General features: G+C 41.4%; 1 protein-coding gene across 2 annotated transcripts; it reads left to right on the top strand.

The window, feature by feature from the left end:
- On the top strand, positions 1-12,645 carry noxa1 (NADPH oxidase activator 1). 2 transcript variants are annotated; one of them, XM_061260646.1, is made up of 16 exons: positions 1-164; positions 965-1,142; positions 1,742-1,824; positions 1,913-2,021; positions 4,239-4,370; positions 4,514-4,621; positions 5,149-5,208; positions 5,570-5,607; positions 6,302-6,440; positions 6,656-6,727; positions 7,454-7,541; positions 8,160-8,236; positions 8,977-9,137; positions 9,581-9,689; positions 10,190-10,313; positions 11,919-12,645. In XM_061260646.1, exons 2-16 carry the CDS (start codon positions 969-971, stop codon positions 12,041-12,043), a joined length of 1,599 nt encoding a protein of 532 aa, XP_061116630.1. In that variant the 5' UTR covers positions 1-164; positions 965-968; the 3' UTR covers positions 12,044-12,645. The 2 variants fall into 2 exon arrangements, with proteins under 2 accessions (XP_061116630.1, XP_061116631.1); XM_061260647.1 differs by having other exon boundaries at positions 11,300-12,645.

The raw sequence follows: 12,645 nt of genomic DNA, 5'->3' as shown, positions 1-12,645 counted from the left end.
CTCAGTGAGAGAATCACTTCCCTGTACACAGACTACCTTCATTCCATTCTGAGGATCACCCAGTACACCTGAAGGACCTGCCAACCTCTACACTACTTACAGCTGTCCGCAGGACTTCTCTTTTCGCCCACACCGTTTCATTAATCCTTGGGCTTGGCACTTCTGTAAGTACCAGTTATTATATTTACGGGGGTGGATACAGGTGTACAGACTTGTCTTATGAAGAGACAATTAACATATCTACTGTATCAGCGAAAATACCGAATTATTTCATAATGTTGTAGCATTGTTGCGGAATTCCGTACTTGCAATCCCAAGGATTATATTAGCCTTGTTTAATGATTAGTTTTGTAAATGCGTGTGTGTGTGCATGTGTATGTTGGAGGGGGCTTGTTGTGTTGCCAGTGGTGTAAACCATGTTTACAAGCTCTGTGAATCTTTTGCACTCGGTCTGTGATTTGCCATAACTTTCCACCTAAAGTTTATCTTCTGTGTCTTGAGGGGCTCACATTTTGTGTTTCTTGTTTGATGTTTCTTGGGTTGTTTTGTTATTTTTATTACATTTTTTGTATTTTAATTTAAAATGTGTATGCTGGTGTCTCCGTGGCGCAGCCTGTAGAGCACTGACCGCATGCTCATTGCGAGCCGCGACGTCGGCGGTTCGAATCCGACCGTCCGACATTTGTCGCATGTCTTCCCCTCTCTCTCGCTCCCATTCTTCCTGTCTCTCTATACTATATACTGTCCAATAAAGCTGAAAAAAGGCCTAAAAAATATATATATATATATCTTAAAATGTATAAGCTAAATAATGAATTGACAAAGATGTTTCATTAAATGGGTATCAAAGTCAAAGTCCTCTGCTCCCCCCAGATACCCTCCCTCCTCACTCCACACCCCCAGGCTCCCCACTGACTCCAGACCCCGACTGCCTCCCCCTCTCCCCCTCTCCCCCTCTCCTCAGAGCCATGCTGTACACGGAGCGGATCCGTCTGTGGCACGAGGCGGTGCAGGCGGTGGACTCGCGGGACTGGCAGGGCGCCCTGTCCAAACTGAGCCAGATCACAGAGCCCACGTCCCGCACGCTGTTTGTGTACGCCTCCGTCTACCTGGCCCTGGGTCAGCTGGAGCCCGCAATCCGTGTATGTAAAGTACCAGTTAATGTGGTTCAGCATTAGAGGGAGGGCGTGGCTGGGTGTGACAGATGTTTCCTTTGTTTTCTGTTTTCTTCTTCTATTTGTCTTTATTGCCTAATCCTTGATTGTGTGTGTGTGTGCATACATGCATGCGTGCACACATCTGTGTGTTTGCATGTGTCTGTCTCTGTATGTGTGCATGTTTGCTTGCTTGTGTGTGTTTGCATTTGTGTGTATGTGCCAGTGTCTCTGTATGTATATATTCAGTCTGTCAGTCTATGTGTCCATCTCTATCTATGTCTGTGTTTGCGGGTATAAAGTTGCTGGTCAAGCTGTACTAGCTAGTCAACCAGCTAGTGTTGGTAGCTTGTCTGAGCTGGTAGCTGGTCAATCAGCTTCTAGCTGTTTCAAAGCATAGCTTGAGCTGGTCAAACCATGTGAAGGTGGGGGCTGGTCTGAATCGATGAATCAGCTAACCCGCATCGAGCTCGGAGCTGGTCTGAACTGGTCAACTAGCTACCAGCTATTTCAAAACCTAGCTTGAGTTGTTTTTTTCAGGAGGTTGTCCCTCTCTCTGTTGAGTCCCATTGTTGGCCCTTCTTCAGGCTCTGGACCAGACCATCGCCAAAGATGAACGTCTGGCTGTGGGGTTCTTCCAGAGAGCTGCTGTACACTTGATGGTGGGCAGGTAAGGCTCATTTAATACTTACAGATTTAAGAATCCATGCGGGGCATTGTGAGCCCTTGTCATTTATGCTTCCTTTCTTTCTCTGTAGGCTGGAGGAGGCTATGAGTGACTGTATCTGGGCACAGAAGCATATGAGAGGCAACCCTGTCATTGACTACAAGCAGCTGGGCTTGCGCTTCAAACTTAACAGCTGGCAGGTTTGTCTTTGACCCAGACAGTTTACAGACTGACCAAACGGTCAATTCTTATCATTGAAGTTCTGCGGCTTGGAATCTGAACCCGGCAATTGTTACACATCTATCCATATATTTTCTCATCCTGGTCAGGGTTGTGGGCATACAGTACATTGGGGGAAAGGCGCAAATACACCCTGGATAGGTCACCAATCCATTGCAGTGCCCCCCGACCATTCACTCACACATTCATACACCAAGGGAAATTTCCACTCTCCAATTAACCTAACCTGCATGTCTTGGGACTGTGGGAGGAATCCGGAGTACCCGAAGACTTAACACGGAAAGGCCCTTGGTTGGGATTCAAAATTGGTACCTTTTTGCTTAGGCGACAGCGCTGCTCACTGCATCATTATGCTACCCACAAATTTGAAGGACATCTTCCTATGGACACTCATGAAGGGGTTTGCACAAGAAGGATATTGGTGCTAATGCACATCCTGTCCTTGGAATAAACTGCAAAATAGCAAGGGTGACTCCTGTTACCAACTAGAGCCTTGAGTCAGGAAGTACATGCTAACAAATGACAAGCTGACTTTGTGGTTGCCATTAAGATTCTACTGCAATATTAAAGTCCACAATCTGTCTCGGGGTTGGGGGAATGGACATGATCCATGATTGAACCAGGTAGATATCTGAATGTGGACACTACCTTTGCGTTTTTTATTTAGTTAAAGCAGAACATTTGTTCTCCTTGTAAATATAGCTATGTGCACAGGAGTCACGTACATGTTGAGTTTTCCTGCATAACAGCACCCTGCATAGCGAAAATAATTATGTTCTGATCTTAGTTATGATCTACAGTATGGATGGTGATTGCTTGGTTTTTGTGAGTGACATTGTAACTGAACTCCTCAAAATGAAAATTCTTCTGGGATGAATCTGTGCACAATGGCTCATTGAGAAGGACTAGAAGCCAGCTCTCTCTGTTACACAACCTCTGTTTGTGTCACAAAGCAGATAAGACATAGCAAACATTCCTTGTGCTCATTTCAATCTTTCCTGCATTGTAGAAGCACAGACAGGTGAATTTACTAACTGGTTGTGTGTGTATACGATTTTGCCTTAGTTTCTGTGTTCAGTCAAAAGTTTGAACACACCTTGCGCTTTTCTGCCTTTTATGATTGACAACAAACGGAGGAAATAAATCATCAAACAATTCACATGTGGTCAAAGTGCATCAGCTTTTATTAAAGCATGTTTCTATTACTAAATGGTTTAACTTTTTATAAATAGCCCCCCCCATTTCAATGTTTGAGACAAATTAACATAATGTCAAGTAAATAGTTTTGTACTGGGTTGCATATCGTATGCATGCCATGACTTCCTGAAGTCTGTGACCTATAAACATTATCAGAGTCTGGATATCTTGTTTTCAGGTTGTCTTACAAGCGATAATAAAACTTCTTTGTAAATTACTCTGATACAGTATGGAGCACATTTGTTGTCTAAATGATTTTAAGTCACCAAGGGTCCAAGGTATCAAAGGAACATTAAACCCCTGTGCTGTTGCCAGATGTGCAGTAAATACGACAAGGGTTGTTGCTCCTGACTAATATTCATGTTGAGCGCAATAAAAAAAGCTCAATAGAGCTCAAAAGTTCTAAAGTGACCCCAAGCCTGATGCATTATTATGAAGAGGTGTGGACATGTAGATGTGTTTGTATGGTGTACAGTACATATTAATGTGTGTCCACGTGTAAGTATGCTGTGTGTGCCCTTACACTAAATGGGCATAATGTTTTCCAACAGAGGATGTTTTCAACAATCACAGATCTTGTAAAGACTTGTTTCCTGATGACTCACAGATAGGAAAATCAACATTATCATGCTTATGGCTATTGTGTGTCATCAATCAGCAGTCATTGGCCTGGAGCCCAGTTCTTTATCTAGCTTTATCTTTATCTAGAGAATATATAATCTATCCTGCACAATTAACTATTCATAATACATCAGATAGATAGCTAGATAAGTAGACTGACAGACAGAGAGACAGACAGACAGACAGACAGATAGACAGATGATAGATAGATAGATAGATAGATATATAGATAGATAGATAGATAGATGGCTGCCATTTTGCAGCAGAATGCTCACCACACGTCAGTTGAAGTGGAGAGGGAATCATTTGATAATCTACCGTAAACTTATTGGCAGTGTTTATCTCCCTGCGGTGCATAGGTGATATATAACGCAGCTGCTGTACAATGCAGAATGGGCCTATGGGACAAAGCGTGGGAAATGCTGCTCACCATGTCCCAGGAGAAAGGAGGACGTGGAGGGCAGTTAGACACGGCTCTGGAGAGTATTGCTGTAAGTACCATGGAGATAGTGTTGTGCAACCCAGCTCCTGCCTGCTCTACTTTCTCTGTCTAAGGTTCCCCTCTGTCCTGCCTCCTTTCTTCTCTCTCCTTTCTCAATCGCTCCTATTGTTTCCCTTTCTTTCTTTTCCTCAGAGGAGGGAGTTCTTGACCCCTCTCTTGGTACCTGAGGGGGAGGTGTTTCGGCCAAGGAAACAGGATGTGGAACAGCTACCAGAGAGGGACTTCTTGGGCAAAGCCAAGGTATCTCTCACAGATATTTTTACAGAACGGCACCGCTGTTTGTCATTACCAGAATCCTAGTTCATGTATGTTGTGACTGGCATGTATAAGAGTAACCAGTCTTCGGGTCAGCATTCTGCTCTCTTATAGCAATAGACCAATGTATGTGTGCATATTCTGAGTTGCCAGAGATTTATAGTCAAAACTCAAGGTTCACCTATACCTACATGCTTGTACAAATGTACTTCTTGGGCAAGGAAAGCTGAAGAGCTGACACCCCATTTCACTAACACCTGTACATTCATGTGTGTCCTGAGCGCTGCTCTGCTAACCCTGCTGGAAAAATCAGCTCAAGCTAGGTTTTGAAACAGCTGGTAGATACCTGGCCAGTTTAGACCAGCTCCACGCTCAACATGATTTTACCACTTGAGTTTTGGAACAGCTGGTAGCTAGTAATATCAAGCTGGTCATAGCGGAATGTTTTAGTTTTGTTTAACAGACGAGTAAATACAAGAAATATTAAGCTTTCTCTCCGGGTACACTCCCAGGTAATTTCCTCCATAATCCCCAATGATGACTTTGGAGGCTTTGAACCCCTCAGGTTGCAGGTAAGGAGAACATCTGTCAGCTAATATCCCTTTAATGTCATGTTGTCCTGAGCTCTGAGACCTCATCCTATCTCACACTCTGACTGCATTTGTCTGTGGCTCCATACATGCATTTCATTTTGCCAAAGCATGTTCATGTAACATTGAAGCATAATAGAGTATCAGACAAGGGCAAATTGGTTAGGCTCTTTCACTCACTCTCTCTCTCTCTTACTTATACACACACACACACACACACACACACGTATGCACAGACGCGCACACCCTCCTCTCTGACTCTTTCTCTGCCTCTCTCTACTGTACAGGCATGTCTGAAAATGTAATGAAATTTCTCTCACTGTGTCTCACTATCTCCCTACAGAAACCAGGGTACTATGAGCCCAAGGGAGAGGGCGAACAGTAAGTGATGTTCTTTGTTAGCATGTTTTTACAAAATCAAAATCAACATTGCACTGTTATAAGCATCACATCAGATGGCCAATGATTTAAGATCATTTTCAGCTTTTTATTCAATAAAAATATGAGAAATATTAAAAATGAAACTTTCTGCTTCTTTAAGTCACATTTCTTGCCACATATTATTTTGTTTTATTTTATTGTAGCTTTGCTTTTGAATTCCTTGTCTTCTTCCATCCTAAACCTTACCTCATGAGGTCATGAAATTGAGGTTTAAAATAAAGTCATTTATCAGGAGCTATATTCAAGAATTCTATTAGCGCTTCAAAATGATTCACAAGAGAGTTAACTTTTCCATTCAAAACCAACTCTTTAAAATACCCAAGAGTCTGCACTTTTTAAATGTGATGGTTTTATGTCGAAGTTTCAATGACCCTGTTCGATATCCAAGGATAATGTGTTTTCAAAAAATGGATTTAAATTTCAATTCAGTCTCATCACCCTCCACTAAATTTGTTGCCTTTCAGGAACTTTGAGACACCTATGATGCTCTTTACAAAGAGGCTGTCTTATGTAATGTATTATGGGTTCAAAGAACAGGCTCCAGGAAATACAGAAATCCTCATTGCCAGTCATGTTTGTGTTGATAGTGACGGTATCGGAAGTGTCAGATTACTGTTTTGTGGGGGTCCCGCAGGGAGTCGCGGTACATGCGTCTTCGTAGCACTTACATAGCCCAGGATCCTGCGGAGCTGACCGTACCTGGTGGGGGACTTGTGTTCATGTTCAGCGATGGGGGAATGGAGGGTCGTGCCACGGTCTTCTACGATGGAAAGGTATTTGTCTTCATGACAGGAGAGGCTCAACCCTGATGTGGTTTGGTGTCTAGATTTAAATTTATTATTATTTCATTTTTGTTATTATTATTTTCTTATGTATTTATTTTGTTAAATTATTACTATATTTGTTGTGTGCGTTGCTTTGGCTCTTTTTCACTTTTGTGATGAAATGAAAGTTGCAAACAATTTGCTGGTTCTCCATCTCTCCCCAGAGAGGCCTGGTCCCCATATCCATGCTGGAATCTGTGGATGTCACCAAATTCAAAAAGAAAAAGGAACTTAGGGTAAATACGCTCTCACCTCCCACCACCCTCATATTTCACAATAATGTCCAGCTCAGGTTTCCACTGTCACGTCATACTATAGAGACCCTACACCAGGAGAGTTGTGTCTCTCGCTGATGGCTAAGGGTTACCTGACTCATGACTGGGAAGGACTGATGCAGTGTTATCACAGGAACTTAAGTCAACTTTAGCCTATCCTGCCCCTAGTGGGATGCAAACACTTAGGTTTGACCTTGGAGGAATTTTGACCTGATATACAGTACACAATTGCCATGATACCACCCTTGTAAAATGTATTGACACTTTGAGCAGGAGAAATTTTGGTCAGCCTGTTGTATTTGCAATTCACTGATGTACAAGTTGCATCATCCACTTAATACAGAGATGAAGACTGCAAACTGCATTAAGAGTGTGTAAACCTTGTTTCCATACAGCATGCATTTATAAAATGCTTGTTTTTCCCCCCCAGTCTTCTGATTCAGGCTTTGATTGGAGAGATTAAAAATGCTATGTATCGACAGCTTTTTATTTTAATTCCTTCCAGTAGGTTTGTAGAAACAAAAAAGTATGTAAATTAGTTTCCACATCCTCCCATCTTGTGATTAACCAGGATGATAAGTCTCTTAAGATATTTTTCATCTAGTTTTTCCCCTTTCGGATACTTGCTCTTCAACAGTGGTGCTCTGGAACTGTTTTGTTATGTTAATGTATTTTTGTTGTCCGTAGAGTGTCCCCAATGGGATCCCACTGCCACCGGGCCTAAAGCCACCCACTCGCCCAGAGACACGGCCCAGAGCCCCTTCACCACAGCTGGGTATGCTCATCCAAACTGACTGGCACCAAGAGTGGGAAGGGTGGATATTGAAAGAACCACTGTGCAAATTATACAGCTGGTCATTCTTTTTTTACTTGCATCATAATTATAGCAATTAGCAGTAGTTATTATTAATATGTACTAAATATTTAAAGTACCTGAATTTTTAATTTAAAGTACCAGTACTTATACAATTGTTTCCTTCTTGATGAATATGTAATGTTTAATCTTTAATGTATAAAGGCATCTTACTTGTGAAATGAGTTGATGAATATTAATTTGATGGTATGAGAAATGATTGGTGTCATTCACAAGTCGTGAGTGAGATACCTGTCTATGAATTGTACTCCTTTTCAATGTTTTTCCGCTTTCATACATTTTTATCTTTTAAATGGCAGTGACGATGATTATCTTTCAAATCATGATCATGAGGACTTAAAATCTTATAATCAATCTTATTTTTTAAGTACAAAATATTAGTTTTAAGTTACTGTGTACTTGACAAGTTGTCTCATATTTTTGTTGTGCGCAAGTCTAAATATAAGACTAAAGTACTTGTGAGACTGACTTATTTATTTTTGCAGTGTGATGATGATGATTCTTCTGCTTTGTCCACAGCAACATCTGGTCACCTTGGGTCTCCACCTACCCCACCACCCCAGTACTCATCTGTTGTTGACAGTCCTACTGAACGGGTGAGTCACAAATAAGACATTAGGAGAAAATCACCTGATCAAAGATAAGAAAAAAAGTGTGGGGGGACCTTCTCTGCATTTTGGAAATCCATATACTACAAAATAAGGTCATGTCAGTGTCTTTTTCATGACAAGGGTCCAGCAAACCAAATGCATAATAATGCAATTCTAAAAAGATAGAATGACAATAGAATGTCCATTGTTTACTTAGAATTTCTCTGGAGGAATTATCATTGTTGTCCATTTTGCCACTGCCTACAAAAGTACTTGTACATATGAATGCTATTACCAACATTTTGTATAGGCTCTTTGGAACAAGAAGAGTCCATGTACAAACTTCTCTGACCAGTAACAGTAATCCTGTTGCACAGTAACGAACCAGAACCAGCTAGTGGTATGGTATTGAAGTAACGACTGAGTGGCGTTTTAGCTAATTACATGATGTTTCCAATGGTGTATCGTTTGTTAGGCTTTCATAAAACAACACAGCATTTTTTGCCTGCTTAACGTAGACAAGGGCAGTCCATACGTGAGATGTTACAATGATTTCATGGGTTAACCTGGCAGCTCTTTTCCAGTAATATCAATTCAGAATTTTTTAAGAATATGGATAGAGAAAGAATGGAGGCAAATTTCAAATATTTGTGAACATTGCAAATGGGTATCTTCACTGGAAATGTTGATGATATTTTAATGTTTTTTAATGTTTTTTCATATTTTCTTTATGTGATGTGTTACAGAGGCCCAGCCCATCACCAATAGAGGAGGGAGGGTCAGTAGTGGTGAAGGTGCACTACAAATACACTTTGGCTTTGAATGTCCCAGTGGGGACACCATACAGTCAACTGCAAGAGACAATTGCTCGTAAAGTGGGGCATCCGGCCACAAACCTGCGCCTCAGGTATGCCAGCTGGCCCACACACAGATCTCCCTTGCCGCTGTTCTGTTGTCTGCTACCAACCAGATACACAATGGGTGTGAATATTTATCTAGGCTAAACCCCTTTCTATCACTTCCTTTCTGTCACTTGTCCATCCCATCCTCTCTTTGCCTGTATATAGTATACGTATATATATATATATATATATATATATATATATATATATATATACTGACATACACTCTATATACAGTGATTAACAGCTTATTATAAAAACAGCTTTTTATAATTAAGCATACACATTTTAAAGCAAGAATGCTTTTTCAGCTGGCTGATATTACAGTTTGAACCCATGCCCCCCCCCCCCCCCCCCCTTCCATATGACAACTGTGCTTTCTTGCTATTATTGAAAAGTAGAGCATATTTTAAAAATGCTGTCTTTTTGCGATATCTCTGCCCTATAGACAGAGACAGCATGACTCCAGGGTCCTGAAGCCCCTGGATGGCGATGCTGGGCTCCGTGCAGTGTTGGAGGAAGCTACTGAGTCTGGCCGGGCTATCCTGTGGTGTCAGGTACCATGCGACCTATCAGGCTGACTGTGTGCAGATCTGTGAGTTCAATGTGGGGGCAGTGGTGGGGCACAGGCCTGCTACAGGTCTTGAACTGTAAGGTTCACCAGTCACACCACAAAAGAGATTTGCTAACCATTTTACGTTTTTGTCTTTACATAGTTTTAGGTTAATTAAGCAAATCATCCAAATGAATGTGCTCACACTGGGAAGAAAATAAGTACTTTTGTTTAATTATGGGTTAAGGGGATTCTAAGTAAAGTGGAAAATATAGCCCTGTGTTAATTGAGCAGATTTATCAACTGAATTTCTTCCCATCTCTGTACTGTCAAATATGTAATTTCACATCAGACATTGATGCACAAAGCACCATTCAGATAAACACCAGCTTAGTTTAAGGCTTAGTTTAAGGCAAACTACAGCATAATACCCAAAATCGCATAATGGATGCTTCAATTTCTTGGTCTTCCTTCCCCCATTATTTCTGTGTTTTGCTCTGCCAGCCTGAAAACCCCCTCCAAGGAAGGACTATCCTCTACCAGCTGGTAGCTCAGTATGATTATTCTGCCCAAGGACCAGAGGACTTGGAGTTCAATGAAGGAGACACCATAGACATCCTGTCAGAAGGTAGAGCATGTTTTTGGAGCTGTGATCTTTGGGACAGTTGGAATCAGGGCAGATGCACACCATCAATTGATACTGTATGTTCTGTATGTTCTTTCTCTATGTTGCAAAGCAAGTTCACGCCCAGTCAAGTGCTTCGCGAATTCATTAAAAGCTCATTCAGAATGACTGGTAGAACAGGAATTGTCACAGCACTGTATCTCAACAACACTAGGACACAACTCTGTTTTACTGCATTTGTCAGTGCTGTTTTAATCACACCAACTTCATTTCCACCCGTTAACTGCATACTGTGGTTAAGTGTACAGTCATACATGTCCGTAGCCTATTTAATTTCCTGGTATCCACAGGGAAGAGGAAGAATAAGAAACAATTTATTCCTCTTCTCCACTGTAGAGTTATGCCCTTTTCCCACTTGTAGAGCTGAAACCAAGCCAGGTCCTTACACCCTTTGTTCACCGTAGAGCTGGAATCAGCCTGGCTGATTAATGGCCGAATGTAAAGAGGTTGAGGTTGTGTTACTACAGTAGAAAGGCAGTATTATTTGTGGTTTTGTGGTTCTGGGTCTAGTTCTACAATGAAAAAGCAGCATTATTACCTTTCCTGGTTCTAACTGTACAGCATGAAAGCAGTATTTGCAATGTTGCATATATTCTCGCTCTGCGCTGTAAAAGTAGTACTATTACTTGGTTTTGTGGTTCCATCACATTTAGAAAAAAGAAATTCTGGATACAATTTGCATTATGTTTCCTGGTTCTAGGTGCACAGTCGTAAAAGCGTTGCAAGAAATGGATCAGGATCGCATGTCTCTTGTGTGATCTCAAATTGACATGATTAATTACTTTTTTGAGGCCTGCATTTCACTGTCAAACCATCATCCTCCTGTGGGATCGTTACTCATCTTTTATTCATGATCTCAAGCGCTTTCTGGAGTTATCATTTCTTCACAGTTTGTAATTATGTAAAATAATGTTCAGTTTTATGCCCAGCTTAGATCTGGAGAGCTTGAGAGATGGGCCTCGGAAGTGCAGGAGTAGCCCTTGCCAGGAAGAAAAGGAGAGAAAAGCGATGAATAAAGGGAATGAGTGGGCTGAAACATGTAGGATGGAGCCATCTTGAGAGAATGAGAGCTTGGGGACAGTGCTGAGCTGCTATTTGGTGACATGGAGTGACGAGCTACGAGCTCGCTATGCAGAGCTGTGTGGTCCACAGAGAATGACCTGATTTCTGCAGCTGTAGAGGTTTGAGTCAAAACCCTGGAGAGGACTTCATTACCCACAATTCATCTCCTCGTTGCTAGCAGAGAGCCAACAATTTTTTGTGCCTATCCCAATTGTAGGCCTGTCTTCCACAAATTCACAATGTCTGTTATTCTGAGAATTTTTCTTATTCTTATTCTATTAATGTCTCTCAGTATTAAGTGCTGAGAAGCCCTGTATTCCCTGTATACCCTGCAGCACTCCGAGGTCAGCAGTGAATAACACTTATTTTTACCAATGAAACTGCATGTGGTACATAAACACTGAATAAAATAAACATCTCTCTCTCTCTCTCTCTCTCTCTCTCTCACACACACTCTCATTCTCTCTCTCACTCTCTCATATTCAGTCAATGACGAGTGGCTAGAGGGCCATACCGCTGGGAATATCGGGATCTTCCCCAGATGTTTTGCTAGCCATGATGACACGGACCAGGACACAGAGGGGGCTGGGGCACTTGGAACCCAGCTATAGGAAACGCCCGTGGTGGAGAATCCCTGTGATGTGATGCTGTACCCCCTAAACTCTGCCACCTTATAAAAACCTTTCCTGTCCATCAGTTCCGCTATTGACAATGCCTGTTCTGTTCAACATTTTACTTCAGATGTTCTGTTCAACATTTCTGTTCAACATCTTCTGCTCTATCCTGTTCGTCATTTTTTTATTTTATTTTTTTATGTTCAATTACGAAACTGCTTCTATGAACTGTGCATGTAGATGTAATGTAATGTGCATTCAACAGTGGCCACTTCTTTGACATACAGTACTGTGCAAAATAATAAATGCAAAAATCCATAAAGCAAAAAATGGTTCGGAAAGCTCTTGAATGTTTGCTCTTTTCTATTGACACACAACTGCAGAAAACAAGAAATAAAAACAAAAATATGTAAGACTTTTGCACAGTACTGTAAATGCATAAATATAATCATAATGGTGGAGACATAGGCTCCTGGTCAAAAAGCATAAATCATACACGCAAAGCACGCATACAAGATTATTTTTACGAGATTGTCTGTCTGTTACTCGCTAATTCTGTCATGCCGAGCATCATATGACAATAAAGAGCATATACGTTA

Source organism: Conger conger, chromosome 11, assembly GCF_963514075.1.
Source record: "Conger conger chromosome 11, fConCon1.1, whole genome shotgun sequence".
In the NCBI taxonomy this organism is placed as follows: domain Eukaryota; kingdom Metazoa; phylum Chordata; class Actinopteri; order Anguilliformes; family Congridae; genus Conger; species Conger conger.
Note: the sequence above shows the minus strand (reverse complement) of the source record. Positions and strands in the feature narration are given on the sequence as shown.

What these genes read in the sequence shown, in the direction of transcription:
- noxa1 (XM_061260646.1), top strand. Translation starts at nt 969, where the DNA reads ATGCTGTACACGGAGCGGATCCGTCTGTGGCACGAGGCGGTGCAGGCG. An exon ending in TCAAACTTAACAGCTGGCAG is followed by an intron (nt 2,022 to 4,238) that starts GTTTGTCTTTGA and finishes TGCGGTGCATAG; the next exon opens with GTGATATATAACGCAGCTGC. An exon ending in TTGAACCCCTCAGGTTGCAG is followed by an intron (nt 5,209 to 5,569) that starts GTAAGGAGAACA and finishes ATCTCCCTACAG; the next exon opens with AAACCAGGGTACTATGAGCC.